At 38.2% G+C, this 24585-nt stretch overlaps 3 protein-coding genes across 4 annotated transcripts; 2 read left to right on the plus strand and 1 right to left on the minus strand.

The window, feature by feature from the left end:
* The first annotated feature begins 2102 nt into the window (after positions 1-2102).
* Positions 2103-7703, plus strand: LOC114723172 (probable GTP-binding protein OBGC2). 2 transcript variants are annotated; one of them, XM_028909334.1, is made up of 10 exons: positions 2103-2249; positions 2690-3162; positions 3419-3510; positions 4148-4231; positions 5138-5215; positions 5825-6025; positions 6120-6227; positions 6386-6460; positions 6562-6743; positions 7076-7703. In XM_028909334.1, exons 1-10 carry the CDS (start codon positions 2155-2157, stop codon positions 7188-7190), a joined length of 1503 nt encoding a protein of 500 aa, XP_028765167.1. In that variant the 5' UTR covers positions 2103-2154; the 3' UTR covers positions 7191-7703. The 2 variants fall into 2 exon arrangements, with proteins under 2 accessions (XP_028765167.1, XP_028765175.1); XM_028909342.1 differs by lacking the exon at positions 4148-4231 and having other exon boundaries at positions 2104-2249.
* Positions 7704-9261: 1558 nt separating this feature from the next.
* On the plus strand, positions 9262-10075 carry LOC114723188 (dehydration-responsive element-binding protein 2D-like). Its single transcript, XM_028909353.1, has one exon. The coding sequence runs from the start codon at positions 9264-9266 to the stop codon at positions 10026-10028; it is 765 nt and encodes a 254-aa protein (XP_028765186.1). The 5' UTR covers positions 9262-9263; the 3' UTR covers positions 10029-10075.
* A 5634-nt stretch (positions 10076-15709) lies between these two features.
* Positions 15710-18388, minus strand: LOC114724319 (protein WALLS ARE THIN 1-like). The gene is given in 7 exon segments (XM_028910655.1): positions 15710-16326; positions 16775-16926; positions 17168-17588; positions 17686-17802; positions 17923-17985; positions 18123-18186; positions 18189-18388. Coding segments are annotated over 7 exon segments (1167 nt in total). The 5' UTR covers positions 18343-18388; the 3' UTR covers positions 15710-16130.
* Between the last annotated feature and the right edge of the window lie 6197 nt (positions 18389-24585).

A 24585-nucleotide genomic window follows, 5' to 3' on the forward strand; every position in this document is an offset into this window, starting at 1 on the left:
CAATATAACCGTTAACAACTTTTGTAATGTCATTCACAACTTCAATATAGCAATTAACAACAGCTTTTCTGGGAAATTCAACAAACTCTGGCAACTGGAAACAATTTTTTTGAAAATTTTTACAACTTCAGTATAGCGGTTAACAACTTTTGTAACCCTATTAACAACTTCAGTATAGCGGTTAACAACAGGTTTTTGAGTTTGTTAAAGGCATTACTGAAGTTATAAAAATGTCACTTTTTGAATTTAAAAACTTGTTGTTAACTGCTATATCAAAGTTGTTAACGGTTATATTGGAGTTGTAAAATTTTTCAAAAAAACGTAATTGTGAACGTTATACTGAAGTTGAAAAATTTTACAACTCCAATATAACCGTTAACAACTTTTGTAATGCCATTCACAACTTCAATATAGCAATTAACAACAGCTTTTCTGAGAAATTCAACAAACTCCGGCGACCGGAAACAATTTTTTTGAAAATTTTTACAACTTCAGTATAGCGGTTAACAACTTTTGTAACCCTATTAACAATTTCAGTATAACGGTTAACAACAGGTTTTTTCAACCGCTATACTGAAGTTATTAACCGCTATACTGAAGTTGTTAATAGGGTTACAAAAGTTGTTAACGGTTATATTGAAGTTGTAAAAATTTTCAAAAAAATTATTTCCGGTCGCCGAAGTTTGTTGAATTTCCCAAAAAAGCTGTTATTAATTGCTATATTGAAGTTGTAAATGGCATTACAAAAGTTGTTAACGGTTATATTAAAGTTGTAAAAATTTTCAAAATAATTGTTTCCGGTCGCCGGAGTTTGTTGAATTTTCCAGAAAAGCTGTTGTTAATTGTTATACTGAAGTTGTGAATAACATTACAAAAGTTGTTAACCGTTATATTGAAGTTGTAAAAATTTTCAAAAAAAAAATTCCGACCGCCGGAGCTCCGGTGACCAATTGTCGACTGGTCACCGGAGCTCCGGTGACCGCCGCTGCCGGAGGTCCGGTGACCGGCCGGCCAGTAAGGGCTGTGATATTTTAAAAATAATATTTAAAATGAAGGGCAATGTGGTCTTTTCCTTTCACATAATAATCCCAATTTGGTCTCTTGGTACCAAAATGGGATTTGTGGAATTGGGCGGACGTTTCTGGGCTTTTGGAGTTGGAGGTGCATTTTTCTGTCTTTTTCCCATCTTTATTGTCTATCGTACTTTTATAATCAAAATTAGCCTCACCCACCCCCCCCCCCCCCCAAAAAAAAACAGAAGAAAAAACACTATCGGTTTCGTTTTTGGTGAGGAAGTTGGGCTAATGCCCAGAAACTAGAAACAGAAAGTCAAGGGAGGACGAGAGCCTTAATAATATCGTGACTGCACTGCATGACACGGGGACAAGCTCTCGAGGACCGAGGCGGTTCCGCTAAAATTATCGATTCTTTAGTAGAGGTCTTTTTGAGTATTCACTGAATTAAAAAAAAAGAAGAAGAAAAAAGGTTGGTTGCATCAATAAAAAAATGTCCAAATATTGCTTTGGCTTCCATTTTTAACCTTACTAAATATCATGCATTTTTTTGGGCCAAACTAAATATCATGTATTTAAAAAAATATTTTTCTTAGCAGAAAACTCTTTCATAAGGTAACTTGCTCATGGTAACTCTTTTGGAGGGTTATGTGACTAGAGTCCCGCGCCCAAAGCAGAATTTGTTTTCGAGTCAATGTTGATACTTTAATATTAGAATTAGATGGGTTTAATTGTATTCTATTTCATTTTGTAATATTTAAATTTTTTTAAATTTTAGTGGGTAGAGCATAAAATAAATATTATTTTCTAATTTTAATTTTTTTTAGCAAATGAATTTATGGTGTTTCGGAATGAATGAGGACTTCCGGAAGTCAAAATTTTCTGGTTCGAAATGCTTGTCACGGTTTAAGGCCTTGGATTCACGTCCTCTTCGTTTTTAATATTTGCCTTTTTTTTGGGGGGGGGGGACTGAGCTGAGGAGGATGGCATGTTCTGGTTACGGTCGGAAAATAAATGGGCTTGGGTTTGGGGGCTATATAAAATAAAATAACCCATGTGGCCTCACACGTGTTCCGCCCTTCTACTCGTCTCCCAATCTCCCCATCCATCTGTCCCGCGAACTGGTCACCGGACTCGGGTAATGGCTACTCTGATTTCTCCACCATTTTCAGCTTCATGTTCTATCCTTAGCTTCCGTGAAACTTCCTTCTTTTCCACTCGCCTTCTTCCTCCAAGGTACTTCTATCAGAAGTTCCAAACCCATCTTTTAAGTTCTTCAGTTCATGTTTACGAAGTGGCGCATTTTTGTAAAATTTAACGACCCAATTTTGGACCCAGTAAATATTTGGATTTCATGGAACTTTTGTATATTCAAACCTCGTTCCGCTCTTATGATTGCCAACTTTGGAATCAGTTTTCTTGTTCGGCGTTAAATAATCTATAAGGCTTGGTTACACCATCTGATTAATCTCTTAAATTTCCCCTCTATCAGTAAACTTTGCAATTAAAGCTCCTAATTCTTACGCCCCTAGCTTGTTCAGTGAACATGATGCTCGGAGGTTCATAATGGAATGATAAATAGCTTACTTGTTGTCATCTTTTTTTTTTTGGGGGGGGGGGGAATCTATAACTTGTTCACCCCATATTGTTAATCCGGGGTCTGCTTGTCTATATAGGAATCTTCGACAGAGATGCAATTCTGATAATCATGGATGGTGCGCGGTTAAGTGTAGACTTCTCAGCGTCAATGTGTCTCCTTCTTCAAATCCTCCGACAGTGATCAAGGAACCTCACAAGTATTTTGATCAGGCAATCATCACAGTTCGCTCGGGTGACGGAGGCCATGGAGCTGTACTTACCATGCCCAACCAGAGGATTAATATTTCACAAGGAAGACATGAAAAGGAAAAGACAAAGAAAAAAAACTCCTATAGAAGAGACTTTGATGGATCTCTTATCCTACCAGTGGGTGGCCATGGAGGGGATGTGGTGATTTATGCGGATGAGGAAAAAGATGCATTGTTGGAATTCCATAGCAAAAGTCGCTATAACGCAAAGCGTGGTGGCAATGTTGATGCAATGGGAATTTTGACCTCACAATTGCATGATGGGATTGCTGCTCCAACTCTGCGCATTCCTGTGCCTGTAGGTTTGTATGTCTAACATAAGTCTTTTTTTAATCGTTGAAGAGATCTTTTTGTGTTTTATGTAAAGAACTAGTCGTGGTTAGATATGATTTGAATATGAAATGTTCTGCTTTCCCAACCTTCTACAATCATTATCGACTGTTTAAAACTTTGAGGAATTGCGATGAGTTAATTGGCATACATTACCTATACATTCAAATTTAGCAAAGATGAAGCGCTAAAATCTGCTTTCCCTCACTGAGTTTTCTAATGTGACAGGTACTGTTGTAAAACGCAAGAGAGGGAAAATGCTGGCTGATCTGGCACAACCAGGTGATGAAGTTCTTGTTGCAAGAGGGGGACAAGGAGGGGTAATATGTCTTTTTCTTCCCTCTGAAAATTCTTTTGGAGTCCGCTGCTTTTAATGATTGAGTGTTGCATCCGACTCCTTTGATTAAGAAGCGAAACTGTTGCGCGATATATTGCTTTGAGGTGACCAATATTGTGTCATCTTGGCGATAAGTTATATAGCTATGCTCATTTATTCACTCCCACCCCCCCTCTCACGTGTGTGTACGTTTTTGGGTATAGTTGTTATGGATTAATGTATACTACCTCCGGTCCTATTTATAAGAGTTAATTCATTAATTTGAGGAGATTAAGGAAAGAAGTTGAGTTAGTTATTTGTAATAAATAGGTGTTGTCTTTCCTAAAGTATCCTTACTAATAAAATGTATTAGTTGGAACTATTATTGTTAGAAGGACTATATTAGGAAAAAATGCATAAATATGAGAGAAAAAGTGGATTAGGGTCTTATATTTAGGACCAAAATAAAAGTCAAATAAAGTCTTATATTAAGGACTGGAAGTAGTATTATGGTACAGACAGTTATTTAACCCCCCTTATAAGTACATGTGCCCGAAATATATGATGCTAGTTCTCAGGCATATGTTTCATGTATAGTTGAATTCACAACCTTCTCCTCATTTTAGTTTTGCGAAACGCAGATTAGCTTGTTAGATCTGCCACAGCATAAACGGAAAAAGATGATGGCATTGACAACAAATGTGTTGAGAGATGACACTGATAAGGTAAAATATATATATATATCTTTTGTAATTTATAAATACAGTGTATAAAACATTTTGCCATGTTTTTCCATGGAGAGATATGTCACTGAGAAGACGGTGCCTTTCATAATTCAATTCTTGTGCTTTTAATTGAATACCTTGTATTAGGAGATTGAATCAATAGGATTCTGTTGTTGTTACGCTTTGATCAAAGTTGGTTAGAATTTTGCATTACCTTGGGCAATGAATAATCAATAAGTTTAAGAGAGATGTATGGTTACGCCTGCAATTTGTTAAATATGTTTTTATTTGTCATTTTTTTTCTAATCAGTTAATCTATCAGTCCCAACACTTATCTTCAAATAGGCCGTTATACTTTGGAAGTTTGTAAAGAACTCCCTATAATTTTCTCGTTTAGCAAAGTTAGTACCCAAATTTAAATTTCTTTGCTAAACTACCCCTGTGGTGCACAAGTGGCATTAACACCATCGAGGTAATCATAATATGGAAAAAAATATTAGGATGTGGCTGGTGATGTGGAAATTAGAGATGAATGAGGACATGAAAGAGAATTGGAGTCCATATATATAATCACCACAAATCACCAGCCTCAATCGTTTTTCTTTCTTTCTTTCTTTCTTTTTCCTGAATAATATGAACCTAACAGTATTAATGCCACTTGTGCATCATTGGGATAGTTTTGTGATGATTTTAACTTTGGGGACTAACTTTGCCAATGGTGAAAATTATAGCGAGTTCTTTCCAGACTTTTAAAATATAGGGACCTACTTGAAAGTAAGTGTAAAGTATAGGACTGATTGATTATTATTCCCTTTCAAATATGAATGAAACTTTAGCAAATCTGTTATAATTTGTGCCTCAAATTTATTGTCAGATATAACATTTGAATTAAAATATTTATTACAGGTTTTAGTTCATGGTCAGCCAGGTGAGGAAGTTAGCTTGGAGTTGATCCTACGGGTTGTTGCTGACGTTGGTCTAGTTGTAAGTACTGGATCTATGCGAAATGCGCCCTTCAAATAGTTAGCACCCCCGCCCCCTCTTTTGTATCTTTTCAATAATTATTCATTGGATGCTGATCAGTGGCTTTTCTCGCAAGAACACTGGTAAGAGTACTTGTGCAATTCATGGGAAACTAAAATGTTGATGCTTTTGTGGCCAACAAATTTTTATGCTTATTTATGCTCATATCACATTTAAAGCACAAAGACATAATATTCAGAACCTAATAAATTATTCCACCATGGTACACAATATCAATTGATGTCACCCAAATTTGTTGGCTGTGTCAGTAACGAACTTGTTATGTTTCTACAAAGGTTTGCCTCAGTGACCTGGTCAGCATCCACTTCACTGTTTGTTAACCTAAAGTAATCATAAGACATTTGAACGATGTGATTTTATTGAGCCTTACATAACGTCTATCTTAATATCATAAACTACGTGACACTGCAAGTTAATATAATAAGAGGCCTATCACAAAGCGTTCGGTGCTCAAAAACGAGATCAATCACAAAGTCTGTCCTATCTTCATAAATGTCCAAGTGTTTTCATTCATTTTTTTTTCAGGAGATTAAGAAAATTTTGATATAGGGACTTCCAAATGCTGGGAAATCAACACTACTGGCAGCCATTACACAGGCAAAGCCTGATATTGCTGATTATCCTTTTACAACATTAATGCCAAACCTTGGACGCCTAGGTGGTGACCCCAGTTTGGGAGCAGGGATGTTTTCATCTGAAGCTACATTAGCAGATTTGCCTGGTCTTATAGAAGGTGCCCACTTAGGAAAGGTATGATATATGAATGTTTATAATGTTGTCCGCTGTACCAACTATTTGCCATGGGGATGGTGCTAAGTGTGAAATTGAAAATTCATGTTTTAAGGGTCTTGGTCGAAATTTCTTGAGGCACCTCAGGAGGACCCGGCTTCTGGTCCATGTTATTGATGCAGCCACTGAGAACCCCATCAATGACTATAGAACAGTCAGGGAAGTATGTATCACTTATATGTGTGAATTCCCTGCATAATTTTACCCTTCTTAGCGAGCATGTTTGGTTTTTCAAATAATGCAATGTGCTTTCGCCAATTGCCAGTCCTTTTCTTGAGTTGACTTGTTGATGCTGCGTCCCCATTGGAATTATTTCTGTAGGAATTGCGCATGTATAACCCTGAATACCTTGACCGACCATACATTGTGATTTTAAATAAGATTGACCTTCCAGAGGTATGTAGCTTCCCACCACTTTGTGGACCGATGATGGCATAGATTATTTGAAATCTTTAATCAGAATTTCACCTTAACGTTTAAGCTGATTATTGTTTCAGGCAAAGGACAGGCTTCCATCACTGACTGAAGAAATACTGAGAATTGGGAGCGTTGGTACCCCTTCTGAACTAAAACTAACCCCTGAAGCTCCAGATCAGTCATTATCCAATGAAGTTGTCACCAAGGAAAAGAAACTAGAGGATTATCCCCCACCCCTGTCCGTTGTGGGTGTTAGTGTTTTGTAAGTGCTTGATGGTTTCGTTCAATATTATGCAATACGGCTCGAAAATTTTATCTACCATGGTTCTTCTGGGATAAAAGAAACAACACAATTTTCTCAGTACCCCTATTATTTTAGAAAATCTATTCTCTACTCACGTTTTAGTTCATGCACAAATTCTGAGGCTTACTTCATCCATAAAAGTTCTCAGGGGATTGTGCTAAACATTGTGTATTATTTTCTGATCCGTTTTGCCCGTAACGCGCGCACACATGTAGCGTTTGTTCAGAACAGTTAGAGGATACTTTGCAGAGTAGCTAAGGTCAAAATATGTTTGATATTACTTCTTGTAGGAAGGGCATCATGGTAGACGACATGTTAAAGGAGATAAGGAAAGCTTTAAGGAAGTGTATGGATCCCCCTGAAGGATCATCGGCTTTGAATTCGCCCTCAGAAGCTGGCAAGTGATGCTTTGTTGAAACGACATCCGCCTCAAATCTAGAGGTGGCTGCCACCAGTTTTCCATTGCTCCTGGTCTTCATTTGGCTTTACCACAGAGCAAGATGAAAAAATTGCAAACTGAATCAGGCGAGTAGACCTCTAAGACAATGGAAGCATTGTCTGTGGATTGACTTAGATCCTCAACCATGGATGGTTGTGAGCAAACATGGCAGAGTAGTCATCAGGAGCGCCATGAAAAAGAATTAGTGATACCATTTATGATAAATGGTGTTGAGCAATTACTGTGACGTCCATGTTGTATTGATGATTAGCTTGTAACTTCCGAGTGTTGTGATTGTAACTATGAAAGGCACGATGCCGTGATGGAAGTGTCCATGGTTGTGTCCCTCTTAACGTAATTCTGGACTTGAGGATAAATTGACAAACAATCCCCATGTAACGGGATCTATATCCCTCTCACAGGCTGCTGTTATTAATTTGTCTTTTGCTTTAACGTCTAAACCGTTTGGCTTTTCAACTGACGTCATTTTTTCCAATTACCTTTGGAGACACAGAAGATGAGAGCGAAATCACACAATGCCTATCTATGGACGGACTCAGGGTAGAGGTCCTCTCATCTTCCGTCACTCAACTTAGGCTAGCCTAGAGCTTTCGGATGAAACTTAAATAACTGTTAAAAGATGGTTGAGGATACAATGGAGTTTTAAGTTCGAGTTTACACCACCTCTGTACAAATAAACCGATAAACAAAAACAGAGAGATTATCATCAGAAGAACCACCAAAAAGTGTGCATTTAGAGCCTACGGTTTGTGTTGTAATTAACTATGACCCGTTGATTACCTCTCGTCCCAGGTTGGGAGATGTTGGAGCTCTTTCACATGTTTTGTCCACTTTTAGGAGAGGTGTAACGCGACACAAAATATAGGGTGTGCAATCTATCTATATAAATAACAAAAAAGGGTCCTCCATGCATATGTACGACGTATATATATAATAGGGTGCTATCTATGCTAGTGTCTATCCAATCTCTCCTTGCCGTCCACCGATATAAGTTGGTTGTGGCTAAGAACGGACTCTGAGCAAGTATCCCAACTTTTTTGTAAACGTGTTAAGTTGTTTGATGTCAGGGACAACGGGGATTCTGGCTTTGGAGGATGGTCCTGGAGGTTCTTTTATTAGTATATGTGGAAGAAGCTCAGAGTCAAGTGTTGAGGCGACTGTAAATAATGACAATAACAAGGGAAATGAGAGGGGGAGAAACAAATACAATGAACGTGCATAATAAGAGGGCTGGGGAAGTACATGCGCCGATCATTTTCGGTAAACTCACAGTTATGTCGCATGTGGTAGTGCGCGCCTGAGTCCATTGGATCTGGTTTTGCTCTTATGCGCACAGAAATCCAAGTCCTGTAATTCAACCACGTCCCACCCACTGCGTCCCTAATTCTCATGTGCGAGCTTTTGGAACCCCCGCACGTACTTATCTTCAACCGTTTCTTCCAAATCACACCGCCCCCTCCCTTTGCTTAAATGCTCATTATCCACTCCTCATTTACGCTGAAAATTTTTTTTTAAAAAAATACGCACATTATCCAAACAACCGCCTTTTCTCCCTCACTCCTTTATTCCTTTTTTTTTTTTAACCTTTTTCCTTGCCCGTTATTTTAATAAGATTTGTGTTTCGCATACACTATCCATCATGATTCATTACTATGATTATTAATTAATTAATGGCAAAAACAAGTACTGGTGATTTATGGTGCTGAGCCAGCTGAGCTCACACGCAAACAAAAGGGGAGGCCAAGTGTGTAATAGAGAAATGAACAATAAGGCTCTCAGCGGACACGATCTGTCTGCTTCATCGTGCCAAGTAGCAAGCAAAGGCCACCCCACCTGAGGCCACGTTTCAGGTACTTGTATACACTACACTCTGCTTTCACATTCTCATCTCTCTTGCCTCTGCCCCCTATATAAACACTCGCCATCTCCCTTATTCTACCTTTAAAGCCGAGCGCTTATAACAACAATTCGCTGTTTGTAAGTGCCCCTCATCGTTCGTCGAAATGCTGAAATCAGGGATGGGAATTGAGGAACGCAGGCAGGTGAAACGGCCTGCCCAGGCCAGCTCCAGAAAAGGCTGTATGAGAGGCAAAGGAGGCCCTGAGAACGCCAGCTGCACCTACAAAGGCGTCCGTCAGAGGACTTGGGGCAAATGGGTCGCCGAAATCCGCGAGCCCAACCGCGGCGCCCGCCTCTGGCTCGGCACCTTCGAGACTTCCCATGAAGCTGCTTTGGCTTACGACGCCGCCGCTCGCAAGCTCTACGGCTCCGAGGCCAAGCTCAACCTTCCCGACCTCTCTCTCAATTCTCATTCCCAGCCTGATCCCCCGCATTCCTCTGTCCCCTCTCAGGTTCCTCAAATGGCGCCCAATCACCAGCCTATGCCAGATCATCAGCTGCTCCACAACTCTGCTGCTCATATCCCTCCCTGCTCCTTCAACCCCATCCCCAATAATTCTCCGATGATGTCCGCCATGGCTTCTCATCAGCAAGTTGCACCAGCGTACAGCCCTAACTCTAGCTCTAGCTCTGGCTCGACCATGTCCGTTCCCTTCAACGCCGAGGAGAACCTGATGAAGCCGATTGAGAAGGAGGAGGATTTCGGTCAATTGTGGGGAACGATGAGCGAGGGCCTGCCTGTCCCTGAGTTCGATGATTCCATCTGGGCCGAAGCTGCCATGTCTCTGGATTTTCCTGTAATGTCTGATGCGGGAATATATGGGAATGGGACTTTGGGAGATGTGGCTCCCTGGGACTCTCTGCAGACTCCCTGGTGCATGTGAGTGCACTTCAACCTCTGACTGACTTCATCACTGTCTATACCATCATCATATACCGTCATATATACCAGCAGGGTTCATACAAATATATATATATATATATATATATATATAAAGGAGCGCTCTGTAAATACATATACAGATGATCGCAAGCTGGCTACTCCTAGCTAGTTACAGCCTAGAAGCAGTAGTATATGTATATGTGCTATATATCTCAGTCCGCTCAAGGTCGCGACGCCGTGGTTATTTCTGCACGCCGCCGTTCGCCTTCTTTTCTTATTACATAATTTTACCATATATATGTAAATAGGTTATTTAGGTTTTCTTTCCTTGTTTCTTCTGTTTTTTTTTTTCCTTTCTTATTTTTTTTTAAGAAAAAACAAAGGTGAGTCATGTAGTAACTTTTACTTCAGGAGTTATATATAAGAGCTAGTGTATGGATAGGGATAGATGGTGATGAAGGAAAAAAGGTTCGTGGTTGTATCAGTTATAAATCAATCACGTGCCTTGCCCATGTGGGGCCTTTTTCTATATAAGATATATATATATATATATATCTATATAATGTGCTGTGTTTCGTTTCCGTGTGTGAATAATAAAAATGTGTCCGCTGTATTTCGAAAAAATAAAGTTCGTCTTGTGCAGTTGAAGCTTGGGAGCAGCCATATGTTTTTTTTTTAATTTTATTTTTCCGATGTCAAAGATTCCGTCGTGTGTGATGAGATTCTAAGCCACCATTTCAAGTTTAAAGATTCTTTTTTCGCCTCGTCTTTTCATCTCGATCGGGTCGGGGGAGAGTTGACTGCGTCTCACTTCTGGTCTTTATCAGGAAATCGAGAATTTCAGGAAACAACATTAATTAATTAAACGCTCCAAAACGCTTATCCTGATATCGTAGCATGGTTTCAGAAAAGAGGTGCCTCCAATTAATTCTGATATAAATTGGCGAGGAGAAGTATCTTGACAGCTTAAAAAATATTAATACTTTTTTTTGCCAACTTAAAAAAAATTAATATATTAAAAAAGAAATCTGCAACTGAAATTCATTTTAAAAAATAATGATTTTTCTCCGGCAGAGCTGCCGAAGGCCGTAGCTTATGATGAAAGGAAAAATTGAAGAAAAGGACAATGGAAGGCTAATAATGATAGAAGGCATGAACTTGCGCAGATCGTTCAATGTACATTGGATTGGGACGTACGTCACCATTTTTTTTTTTTTAAAGTACACACACAATGCCGCCACTACTCAGAAACCGTCTTTTTGTCCCCACTCTTAATGCTCAACTTTGTTGCATCTCTATTTTTAGTACTTCTTTTCTTGTTTTTAATTCAGCCTCATCAACACTTTTGCAGTTGCAACGTTAATAATTTATTATGTTGCACAAATCGCATTTCCATCCAGAACTTCCCTTTAATTTCTTTGACTCCCACCTATACATTTTCTTTTTAAATGCCATTTTTTCCCTAGAGCTGATTTTCCACCTCACAATAATTAACTCCATTGTTTTTTACATCATTTTTTTCATAAAATCTTATCAAAGCTGTTTTAAATATTGAAAAAAATAATTAAAATGCCCCTAGAGCAGTAGGACCCACCTCAAACTCGATTTTAAAGGTATTATAACCGTAAAGTTTTGCGTGGCATGAACGCCACTCTAAACGTACAGTACACTTAACATGCTAAAAGATTGAACACGGCACGTAACACATAAGTTTGTACGATTATCTTAAATATAGTAAATGCATGTAACATTTTTAATGTAAAACAAGCATTGAATTGACTGTTTAAATTTATTTACGAGTCCTTTTGTAATAAATTCAATTTGGTTCAATAAAGCTCCATATATTTATTTTTTTAACCATACTATTTTCTTTTTGACACTTTAAATAAATTTTCCATCGTATAGTTTCTTTCAGTGTAGTATTCTACAGAGTATACGTGGGAATGGCCGCCGGTGTGGAATCCTGTTAATTAAGTTGAATGAACCTTAATGCAGTATTTTGATTATATTGCTGGTTTCTTTTGACACTGTGCTTACAAATTTTCATCATACACGCTCTTGGAGCTCTATTATGTTGTGTCTGGAAGTCTTAGAAAAACTGTTAAAAAAAGTAATTTAGAATTTGACAAGACATTTCAATAATGATATAATAAGAAAATAAAAACACTGGAGTTAAACCATCTTAGGTCATTTTTTAAACTGATGTTGGTTGAAAAAAATGGAAGAATGACGGTTAAGGATCCTAGAAGAACATCACAAATGTAAAATAAAGACCTTCAAATTGTAAATATCAACCTTCGAATTGTAAATTTTAAAGTCCCAGTTATAAAAGGATCCAAGGTTTTGAATTATATTCGATTTCCGAAAATAAAAATGATCAAGAATATTATATATATATATATATATATATAAATTGACGAAAACATTTCATTTCATACAGGAAATTCAACATGGCCAGGCACGTAAAAACCAGATTTTCTCATTTGCTACTCGTGGTCTCAATGCAGCACACCTTTTAAAACATATTAATTTAATGTTAATTGACAGTCATCTTACGTGTTAACGGAGCATTAATAACTTTTTTAAATATATGTGAGGTAGTTAAAAGTGACTATGCTAATTATATGAAGTTGTTCTCCATAACGTATACCGAAACCATGGTTTCCTTGGAAAAATATATTTTGAAAAAAATGAAGATAAATCGATTATTGTTTACCCAGAGAGCCTTTTTTTTTTAAAAAAATAAATCATTCCACATTCAATTTTATACCTTGCCTCAAAACTACCAAATGAATTTTTGATTTTGATAAAAACGAATAATGAACATTTGCACATTCCTGCATTTAGTCAAGTAATGAATCTTAGTATCCAAGGCATCTTAGATATCGGCACAAAACACCATGGCTTGTGCAAGAGACAGAGCGTGGGGCATAAGTCAAAAAGCGCATCTTCTACACTCGACGGGCTAGGCCTAGCCAAGGTGGACATGAGCCCATAGAACTTTTATAAAATGGACCCATGCAAAAGAAGTCCAGATGCAAAGCAGAGTGGACTCAGCCTTTCATCGTTGGATCTCAGCACCCAGCATCATCATCATGATAATAATAATTTTCATGAAATTTACGAATATTTTATCATCAGTATAATTAGAAGAAAAAGCACAATTTTCACTTATCATTGTCGCTAAAAATTTAGATATATATATTAAATTACGCATGATATGATACAGTAGATATAGCCCTTATAATACAATAATATTAACATGCACATATACATATATTATTTATCACTATTTTCCTATTATATTCAAACCACGATAGAAAGCCGCGGGTTCACAGACCACTGAAAAGCTACAGGATAAAGCCTCTCCTCCCCCCAGGACAGCTTGGGATATAGCCTTTCCTATTATATTTAGCGGATTTTGTCTGTTTCTATCGCCGGGTAAAGAAGTGTGTAGGGAGAGAGAATGAGCTGTGTAAAAGTTAACTGTAAAATGGGTCTGTGCAGAGTTATATGGGGAGTGCTTAATGAGGCATCAACGACAGCTTGGGATAACCATACAAGGAATTTTTGTGTTTCGGACATCATCTCCTGCATGAGGGTCTTCTTTCATCCAAGTCTTCTCTTGTCCGACTCTTTAATTACTTCTTGTATCTTGCTCAATGCCCACAGCAATAGATACGTACTCTTCTCTTCTGATCCTATTTATGGGATAGGAAGATAATATATTTTTTTGTTTTATTTATAGGGTACTGAGAGATATTTTTTATATGATGAATGTATAGTTTTACCTTTCATTTATTATTATGATGATTTTGTTTATATAAAGTATAATATATATTAGATAGAAATAAAGTTGAAAAGTTATTAAATTTTAAATAAATTTAATAAAATTAAGATTTTTTTTAATCTATATAAACATACGAGAAGTGAGGAGTATTCTCCTGTCCCCGTCCGTCTAAACGCAAAGCTTCGGCTCATAATGTTTCACGAGAAGTCAGACAAGAGTCGAAGAGTTGGATCCAATAGTTTCTGGACATAGAATATATGGTTGGGGAATCGAAAAATTAAAGACAGATATTTTGAGGCTTAAAGTGGCAACACCTGAGGGGCATTGGCCAGACAAAATGAAGGATGAAAAGAAGCGCGCAGAGATTAAAGAGGGGAAGCAATCAGGAAAAGCAGGGGTTAATTGACGACGTGAATAAACTAATTAATAAAAGTGGTTGTAAAGAAAAAGGATTAAATTGATAATCGTGGGCCTGGCCGGCTAATTGAGCATTCACTGTCAGGGATGATGTGAAATGGGGGCGTGTTGATTAAATGAATCATAATAATGGTAATGAGAATTGATTAACTATAATTGTACCTAGAATTGTCAGCCAGTGGGTGTCGTTATCAGAAATAAGGCAGAGACGTGGATGGCGGATAGCACACAGCGTTCAATGCTGCTCCTCATATGCTTCGGCCGTAACTGCTCGTCGGGTTTGATAGATTTGGGCCCTAATGGCCGAGCAAGTAGATAGCGACGCATGTGGACAACACAAGGCTGATTGTGCCGTCTCGCATCAAACCGACTCAAAGCAAATTGGCAGTTGCACTTCCCCACGCACACGCACTAACAGATATTTAAAACGTCAAGCTAAGAATGTGAGCAAAATTGTTTGAAAATCATGTAACCACGGTAGGCCATTGCTACTGCGCACATCCTCTGCTTTATTTATCTATGTTTCTTCTTTCCCCCCTTTCCATGTCCTCGTTTCTCTTCACTCCCTTCCTTTTTATTTTAACTGTATACATTGTCCTGCCTTTGTGCTCCGCCTGTTCCAAACTATTCCTCACTTTTGAATTTGACTTCTTTTTTTTGGAAATAAAATAGTTGTCGCTGGAAAACTTTGCCAATAAAAGTAGGCCTGGTTCGTAAAAATATAACTGCTCGTGCCTGTAGACACATATGTTTGAATATTTTTGCCAATTAAGAATGTCATTAATTAGTCGGTAATTTAGAAGCGCGTCTAGTATTTTTTAGAATATGTCATTTTTCTTAGACACTGCACTTTGCCTCGGTTGTGCGGTAAGTACTGAAATATTTGTATAAGGTTAAGGTGGAGTTTGGATATTTCTAAAAACACTTTTTAAAAATATTTTTTACAGATGAAGATAAAACTTCTTTCACATACTTGCTTCATATACTATAAAATTATTTGTAAGATCATGATTTAATTTTCGTCTAATCCCTATAAGAAAAAAAGGATAGGCACTGACTGACAACCTCAAAGGAAATTGAATGATTCCAATTAAGCCTGCTTCTCAAATGACATACTACCTCCAGTTCTAATTATGAGACCACATTTATAGTCTATAAACAAGATCTTATAATTAGAACTGGGAGTAGTATTTCAAATGAAAACATATTTAAATTTCTTTTTTTGATGGCATGCCAGTGTTTTGAAGCTCACTAATACCAAGAATGAGCCTCCATGAATATTCCATTATTCATTCATCGGGTTCAGGCCCAAAAAAAAAAGAAAAAAGGTATTCATTCATCGGTAAGATATGGAAGGACGATTTTCTTTATGACTCCTAGGATTCCTCCTCTTATTACTGACGAAATGTGAAGAGAACAAACCACACACGCTGGCGCCAGAAATTCCATTTCTATTCCCTTCTCACATGAACAAGTAAAATTCCCAACGACGTATATATCATAAGTGCTCTGTGGGTCTCCGCTGACCTGCTTTCTATACATTTTTAATCATTACCATTGCCATTACACAGTACCTCACGTAATTAATTAACCGAGCAGTTTTCGTAAATCAAGCCACAAATTAACACGCAATAAAGCTTGTGGGGATTTGATCAGGTCATATTTATATGCCCCACTCAAGTGACATCACAATATTCCTGTGATCTAAAGGTTCAGCAAGAAATCATCCGCGTTAACTAAAAGCAAACATATTCATAGGCAGAGGAAAATCCCTTCATACACGCACAAGCTTAGCTTCCTGATACACGAGGGTAGTAGCGATACTACTATCACTTTTGGGCCCATATCAAAGAAGTTAAATTAAGACTCTAGTTAAAAGTCAGGGCAGTGCGGAGATCAGACATTTTCCGTTGATGAAGGAAGAAGTGGCTGAGTAAGTGAGGTCTTGGCGTGGCCTGCCGGCCTGGGGGTGCCGCCGCTGTGCTCCGCCGTGGACGCAATCGCAAGCTGTTCCTTTGCGAACTTCTTTTCTTCGCTTTTACCCCATAGCACCAAGTATAATCCCACTACGATCATGATTGCCCCTATTATCCTGCAACGGCAAAGAATTAAAATAAACAAATAAGAAAGAGCAGCAAGAAATGTGCATCCCCCTCCAGAATCTTTAATTATTAATCGTCCTTGTCCTTTTCTTTTAAAGGTTTAGCTTTAGCCTTTTAGCACTCCGAAATCATTAAAGGCTGTTTCATCGTGAAGCCCTTCTCAGTTCTCGCCGAAAGTTCCGAGCTGTACCCACCTCCATCACCCACTTGTCGTTTAGGAGATTTCATTTGTCGTTATTGTAAGAATTCTCAAAGTTCCCGACAACCAAAATTACCCCTCTCGTAGCCGAACGATACTTTTGGTGGCTCGGGCTCGATTTTAAAAGAACTGGATCTCTGGAAGTAAGCAAGGTAAAGCTATGCAGAGAAAAGGGAAAAGTGTGTGGATGGCGATGAATAAAATATATATATATTTATATATGAGGGAGGGAGACCAACCCGCCCAAGTAGAACTCTTCGCCTAAAGCGATGGAAGCCATAATAGCGACAACGAGAGTTTGAACAGGTTGATACACCGCTACGAACACAGGGCCACCTCTGTCGATGCACCATATCTGTACAGCGAAGGCTATTCCAGATGCCACCACTCCCTGCATTATATACACACTTCCTTTCTTATTTCACTTAATAATATAATACACACCAACCACCGTATTCCCAAAACATTAATCCATTATTGTTTTATGAATGTTGCGTACCCCGAAACCCACACTCACACACACCAACTCAACAGCGTAAACCAGAACTTCTCTAGAAAAAGTGACCGGCTTTGTTCTCGACGAGCATTAAGCGGCAAAAGATTATCATGCAAATAATGAATAAAGTACTAACCGCATATAAGATTGTGAAAACTTCTCCGCCAGAGCGAAAAACCCAAGCCTGTGAGTCTCTTTCGAAGATGAGAGCAATAACCAGAAATTGAATGAGTCCAAAGAAACAGGTGAAAGACGTGACAGAAAGGCGAGCGGGGTACTTCTTGAGAACTGGTGCCTGCAAGACTAGCCAGCCAGACCAGGACAAGCAATGTCCGATGAGGAAGATACAGCCGAGGGTCCAGTTTTTGCCCTTTGCATCTCCAAGTGAGGGAAACAGTGGTGTGAATGTGGATGTGGCGGTACTGTGTAGTGGGGGAGATGGGCTGTATATGGTAGGACCCTTGTACAGAGTGATCACGGTGGCACCGGCAACACAGAATAAGGTTCCGATCACCTTGGCCACACCATCTTTTCGGTTCAGCCTCACTTGCTCTATCCTGAACAAAATAAAGTACACGCTTATTGATGTTCCCATTTGTGAGATCCCTTCAAAAACATCAACGAACAAGGTACGTCAAGGAAATTAGGGCTTGCCTCAGTATGGCTGCCATCAGAAAAGTGATGGCTGGGACTGAGTTCTGTATAGCCGATGCGAAGGTTGGCGACGTGTTGTCCAACCCGAGTAAGTAGAACCCTTGGTTCGCTGTGATCCTGTGTGACCAAAATTGTATTGCCAAATTAACAGCCTCTAGCTATTTAATTTAGCTCGTGGCTTTGATTTTTGAAGAAGAAAATAATGATTATTGTAATTTTAATTTGTAGGGAGCGTACCCGACAAGAGCCAAAAGAAAGAACTGTAGGAGAAAGTTAAGGGTAAGCCCAGGCCTATCCTTCCTGAACATAAGAGGAAGTCGTTAACAGTGGTGAGAAACCAGTGTGTATATAGTTGAATTACACACACACAACAAACAAAGATGTATATTTATATATATTAGAGGTGGGCATTGATCTGAAGAGAGCAGTGTACTAACTTTTCAATGAAGTAAGCGAAGGGGAGGAGGAGGAGTAAAGCGATGATGTTGCGGTAGACGGGAAAACAAGCTTGCTAATGCCCATGTTAAGGGCAGCTCTGGAGACGACGTGGAAGCCGGCGTAACCAAACTGCAAGGCCAGCATAGCGGCATGCAGCTGGAAGCGCTCCGGGACGGAGCACCACATTCTTCTGGAGGCGGCGGAGGCTGATTCAGCCATCGGAGCTAGCTAGCACAGAACGGAATCAAAGACAATGAAGAGAGGTGAGGAGGAGGAGCAAAGAGGAGGGATATAAATACACAAGGAAGGAGGGGGGGGGGGAGCCCACAAGGAGTCTAAAAAGACGTAATGTCAACTGTTGGTAGCCTTCAAAAGTTTCTGGTTGTCTCCCTCTCCCACATTGCTCGCTATTCCATTGCACCCCCACCCCACACCGCACTGGAGTTACATTTCGAGAATGAGGGAAATAACATGTAGCGTAGAGGGCGTGGGGACGGACGCATCAGGAGGGCGCGTGACGAAGAGGAGTGAGGATTGAGGCAAATGGAACAGCTTATGACTTGGAAGCATGCGATTAATGATGAAAATTAATAAGCGAAGGGCCAAGCCGCCATCGATGGAGAGCGCGCACGAGCGGTGGTGGTGGGTGCCTCCCTGGCCCCTCCCTCTTCTTTCTTGATTCTATTTAAAGTATACCTTCCGCAGTCAGACATGCGTATGTATTAATCTACCACCTCGTTAGCTTAAATATACTCATCAATAAAGATGATATTTAATCTTATGACTCCTCCCATTCAGTGGAGGATTTTTCTAAAATGCTAACCATGGCGCAAAGCTTGGTAACCAGTTTCAGTACTTATTATGTTGATAAGCATCCTAAATTCATCAAATCTGGATCATTTATATTTGATTTGAACAGTACAAATTTAAAATATTTAATTAATTATTTTTTAAATAAAAAACTATTTTTTAAAAAAATAATAGTTAAAAAATTATCTTTATTTTAGATTCTATACATATTAAAATAATTATTTTAGATAAATAAAAAACAAAAAATAAAATTCAAACTATTCAAATGAGATATGAATAATATAAATAATCAAAATTTGATGAGTTTAACGTGCTTATCAAATTAATGAGTACTAAAACTGATTCTGCAATGTTACTACTTTGCGCCTCACCTTCCTTTTCTTGTGTGGATTTATGTATTGGCCTTTTTACTTTTTTAAAAAAATCGACTTGATTTACGCACTTATTCATTTATTGTTTTATTAAATAGTATAGTATATTGTGGGGCTCCTAGTTAGGAATTCAGTACCGCGCCTGTTACAATATTCTCAGAGCCGTACGCGTACTGCTTTTGGCTGTTCCTTCTCTTTTACAGCATCAGGTATTTATCCCTCCATGGTCGATCGTTATTGTCATGCCAATGCCCCAAATTTATTAGGAAAAATGACAGAATAATATATGTGAAATTTCAAATAGTAAATAGATAACTTTAATAGATTTTGATTTGTAAAAATCATTACAAATCAAGTTAAAACTATTAAAAAAATAATCAACATGGTCTATTTATCTTTTTAAAATTCAACAAGTATTTTAAAGTGCTGGGTGCCCCTAAAAAATATTCAAGATGCTGAATACACCACAAAACATCTTAAGATGCTGGATGCACTTGAGAAAATACTTCAAAATGTTAGATACACCTTAACCAAACAACCTAACTAACGTGGTTTTCTTCAATCAGTTAAAGGAACTTGACAGTCTGTCTTATATGTATATAAATAATACATACGAACACGCATATATGCATTATACACATACATGCATCCATCTAGACAAAGACGTACATATATAGAAAGCGAGATGACTTTCCTCCGATTTTGATTTTGAATACCCACAATTTCACAAATAAGGCTGGCACTACGCCAGCTAAAAGCATTGATCAGAAATAAAAATTGAGATTATAATTAAAAAAATGTTGAAAAAAAACGTTTAATATAAGTGATTGTTTGTTATTTGAGATAAAATAAATTCATATATATAGAATTGAGAAATATCATTAAGGAAGGTCGTATTCTCTAATCCCATCTAAATAGGATTGCATAATCCTATATAATAAAAAATTACTCATACTAAATGTTTTTCAATAATTTTTCTCAATCTCAATTTCAATACTTATCTTTCTTATTTTCAATATCTTTTATCAAACCGGACCTTAGTTCTTAGGCATCCAAATCCTCATAAAGTCCATCATGTATAATGGACAAGATCGTGTGAATGAGAATCTCTTTTAGCACGAACATCCGCCGTCCACATATGGAAATTAAACATGCAAAACTACCTAAGGAATTTTTTCGATTTGTTCCCTGTATAAAAGTAAAACCAAATTATAAGTCAGTTACTCTGCACAAAATCCAATTAGTGGAGTCATATTGTCCGTATATTGCTTGAGAATAATGCGATTTTTTTATAGGTTTTATATTGGATGTTTATATAGGTTTTATATTAAGACGGGAAGAAGGCCGAGAGCGAGGCTCTATGGCATTGTTGATTGGCATGCATGAGAAAAGTTGCCATTAACGGGAGGAATAACCCACTGGCCTTTTAAGCTGTTCATTCTTTACACAAAACAGATACAATTTAATTTGAATGTTGCAGAAAAATAGAGAGCTACCGATCCTAATCAAGTGAAGCAAAAATTTAGTTAGGAGTAGTTAAGAGGGGATGGATTAGTAGTGAGGATGAAGTAGTAGTGGAGCATACGTAATTAATTAAAGAAAGCAAATGAATTATGTCCACTAAGGTTGGCAGTGGCAAAGTTAGCAGGAAATGAGGGATGGTTGCGGATACGAGGCCCCTCACTTTAGCAGACATAATGCCCCCCATCCATAGAGACCGCCATCATTCTAAGATTTTAAAAAAAGAGGAGAAAGAGGAGGTTCCAAAGCAGAGAAGAATAGAATAAACGGGACTTTTGAAAGTCCTGCTTATCTGACACCCTTAGCTTGCTTTAATTTATTAGTGGCATTACGAGACAAAAGCTGGGGGGAAGCCATGACCAGATCAACGCTACTGGGTCTGACCCGCCCTGCATGAACTGGTGGCACACCTCTCTGTCCAACCCAGTTGCCCTCTTAATTGCGTTTTCACCCCTTCACCTTCTTTTGGGTCGCATAAGTACACTCCTGACAGCTATTTCTAGATTTTGTGTGCACCCCAGAATCTCACGTACTCTCTCTCTCTCTCATCCATCTTGCTAGTGTCTGTTTCCACCACCCCTCCCCTCTTCTCTTTTGACTCCTTTTCCTCCTTTCTTCCTCTCGCTCTCTTTGCTCGCCCGCGTGGATTCCTCTTTAATTTAATTTGTTGCTTCAGTCCATCTGCTCATTTCCAACTTTTCTGAACATTTATAATCTAGCTGCTGAAGGAAAACTTTTTTAAAATCTAACCACATTCATCCGAACGATTCTGAACTGCTGCACCTGATGTCGTCCCAAACATAGAGGGCAAGATAAATAAATTGAGAAATGTGATAGAAAGTGCAAGATAATTAATGCTTTTGATAGAAAGAAGTGTTTTGATTCGTGAGTTATTGGTTCATGACTTTGTAATCTCTTAATCTCACTAAGCCCCGTCCTGCATTCTTCACATTGGCGGATGTCGTGCGTTTGCGAGACTATTATTATGCCTCGCTGTTTCGTGGATTGACGCTCCATTTTCACAACACGAATTCTTCCAAATTCCAACGTTTAAGTGAACGGACACGGTATCATAAGGAATATACGATCGTTTAAAAGTACGTAGTAGTATTATTCCTTAATTAATTCAATTTCCAGTTTCTCTTTTTTTTTTGGGGGGGGGGGTTGGTTAAATACTAGCATTACAGTAATTTCAGGAATAAAAAGTGCTTGCAGATGTAGTAGTTGCAAGGATCCATCTATAGAGTGACAAGGACGCCGACATTCCATGTGCACATCACAGAGCACACGTGGAAGATGAACAGCGAGGTTGTGGTCCGAGGGCGGGATTCTATATATTGTGTAGGCCAAGGCCAACATGGAGGTTGGTCGTTGCATATAATTAATTAGAAGCTAAGGTATCTTCTCGCTAGCTACACAATCATCATTAATTCTCATGCCGTTAATCAAGCTTAATACTACTAATTTTGATGCCTGTCGTTGACAGTAAGTACAGGCCTTAATTAACCCCCAAGCATGTCTCTATAATTTCATACTTGGCGTGAATTAATCGTCATCCATACCGCTTGAGTTTCAATTTCGTCAATGAATACAAGTCATAATTACTAGCTACAACCTAATTCAGCATTTTAACGAAAATAACTGAAAATAAAAACCCTGTTGAAGTAGACAATTTGCCAATAAACATGTGGCACGTGATTCTTTCCAAGGTGTGTTTATAGTTATATGGTGTTACCTTCAGTTCTAATTATAAGATCTAGTTTATAATCTACAAACAAGGTCTTATAATTAGGACAAGAGGTAGTATATAACTGAAAATTTAAGAATAAAGTGTTTATGATGCACCGTGTGCACGGGGACATTATTGAACCCAGATCATTGTCACGTAATTATAATGTCATATATGTTAGGTTGGTTCAATGAATTTTGTAGGGGCAACGCTCTTAAACCACGATGACAGAATGCATGTTTAATTTTATATATACTGAAAACGACTAAAATTACCAAAATGTTTTTAAAATATTTTGGTGATTTTTTAACATGAAACCAGACATGATCTAAGGCGTTGAAAAATATGTAAACATGGAGATGGCAAGTGAAATGAACGGACATTTGTATGGTTTATTAGAGGCGCTGGTAACTAATGCCGGCATGGCAGCATGATGTTGAAGTTGCAGTATGAAACAAGGAGAAGGAATGAATAATGGCAGCTCTTTTGATATGTTCAAGATGGCATTCGTGGCTTGGTTCCCCACTAATGAACATAAGAGCACTTTATCAAGGGTTGGTCATACTGGTGGCTCATGTGGAGTCATATTCAAGCTGAACAGGGTCTATAAGATGGGTGTAATTAATGTGCATGATGCACCAACACTTGGACCCATCTGAGAAGTTCCGTTTCAAAGTTGAGGCCCTTCACTCTCACTCTCACTCTCACACATACAGACTCAGACTAATGCGCTTTACCCTCTTTTAATTGTGCAGCTGAGTGGGTCAGGCTTCATTAGTTGAAAGCTTTCCCTTACCAAAGCATGAAAATTATCAAGTACTATAAATGATCAAATTAATTAAATGCGATCCTTAGCCCCTGCGTATATGTAGATGTTGGGATAGATCAGATGTATGTATGCATAAGACATGCACCAAAGCAGAAGGGACGTGTGTGGAGTGAGAATGAGATTTGAAAGGGAAGGCGCAGCAGAAGAGCCTTAAAGAGACCTCAATTGCTGCAAGGCATAGGGGGTATTTTGTCAGCGCTCATGTATGTATATATGCGTCGTTCATCTTGGTTTCATCATCAGCTACCACTAGGATCTCACATTTGTGACATATGAGTGATGTTTTAAATTATATTCATCATCAACACTTCTACCACTGCAAGAATCTCTTAAGAAATCTATGAATGCTTTGTTTATCTATTTTTTTTCCAATATGAATCTTTGGCACGGGTGGCATATTGGAGGCTTCCCCATATATTCCCTTGCAGACCTTTTTTACTTTTGGGCTGAATTCTCCTCAACCCTGCTCATATAGTTAAATAAAGAGAAGATTATTTAAAGGACTCTCTACATGCATAAGCGACTAATATTTATTCTAAAAGATCAATCAAAATCATGGCTATATTAAAAAATTAAGGATGGCTAGCTAATTGATATCATTATGTCCTCGTAACAAAAAAAACTATTTGTGCTCCTTCTTTTCTCTTTGATGGTCTGATAGACTTCCATCGTCATTATGATGTCAAGTTAAGAGGGGTATCCATAGGTCCAAATGTTGTAAAAACAAAGAAAAATCGTTCTTGGGGTATTTTATTTTCTCACTGGAAGGCAATCGCCATAAGACCTTCCCTGGCGGATCCAGACAAAAATAGACGAGGGGCTAAATTCTAAAATTGATTCAGGAGGCTAAATCTTATTTTTATTTTATTTTCAAGGAATTACGGGTTACGGCTTACCCCAGAATGCATAATTTCTCCCATAATTTCCCACTCGAAAGCGACTTACATTGGAATTAAATTATGATTTTTATTACGATGATCCATTCTCGATGAATCTCTAATTCCTTTTACCCGTTATTGCTCCTCCGTGATTTTTTTTTTTTTTTACATGAGCCAATTTAGGCTTGGGGGACACCCTCATGAAAAATCTCACATGCATGTGAAATGAACATGAATCGTTCTTAACAATATCTGCATGATCATCCAAATATCTCCGCCTGCGAGATGACGGTCATATGGTGTGTTGGGTTAATTGAATTTTTT

This window comes from Neltuma alba, unplaced genomic scaffold (assembly GCF_004799145.2).
Source record: "Neltuma alba isolate B1F8T4 unplaced genomic scaffold, ASM479914v2 tig00002374_pilon, whole genome shotgun sequence".
NCBI lineage: Eukaryota > Viridiplantae > Streptophyta > Magnoliopsida > Fabales > Fabaceae > Neltuma > Neltuma alba.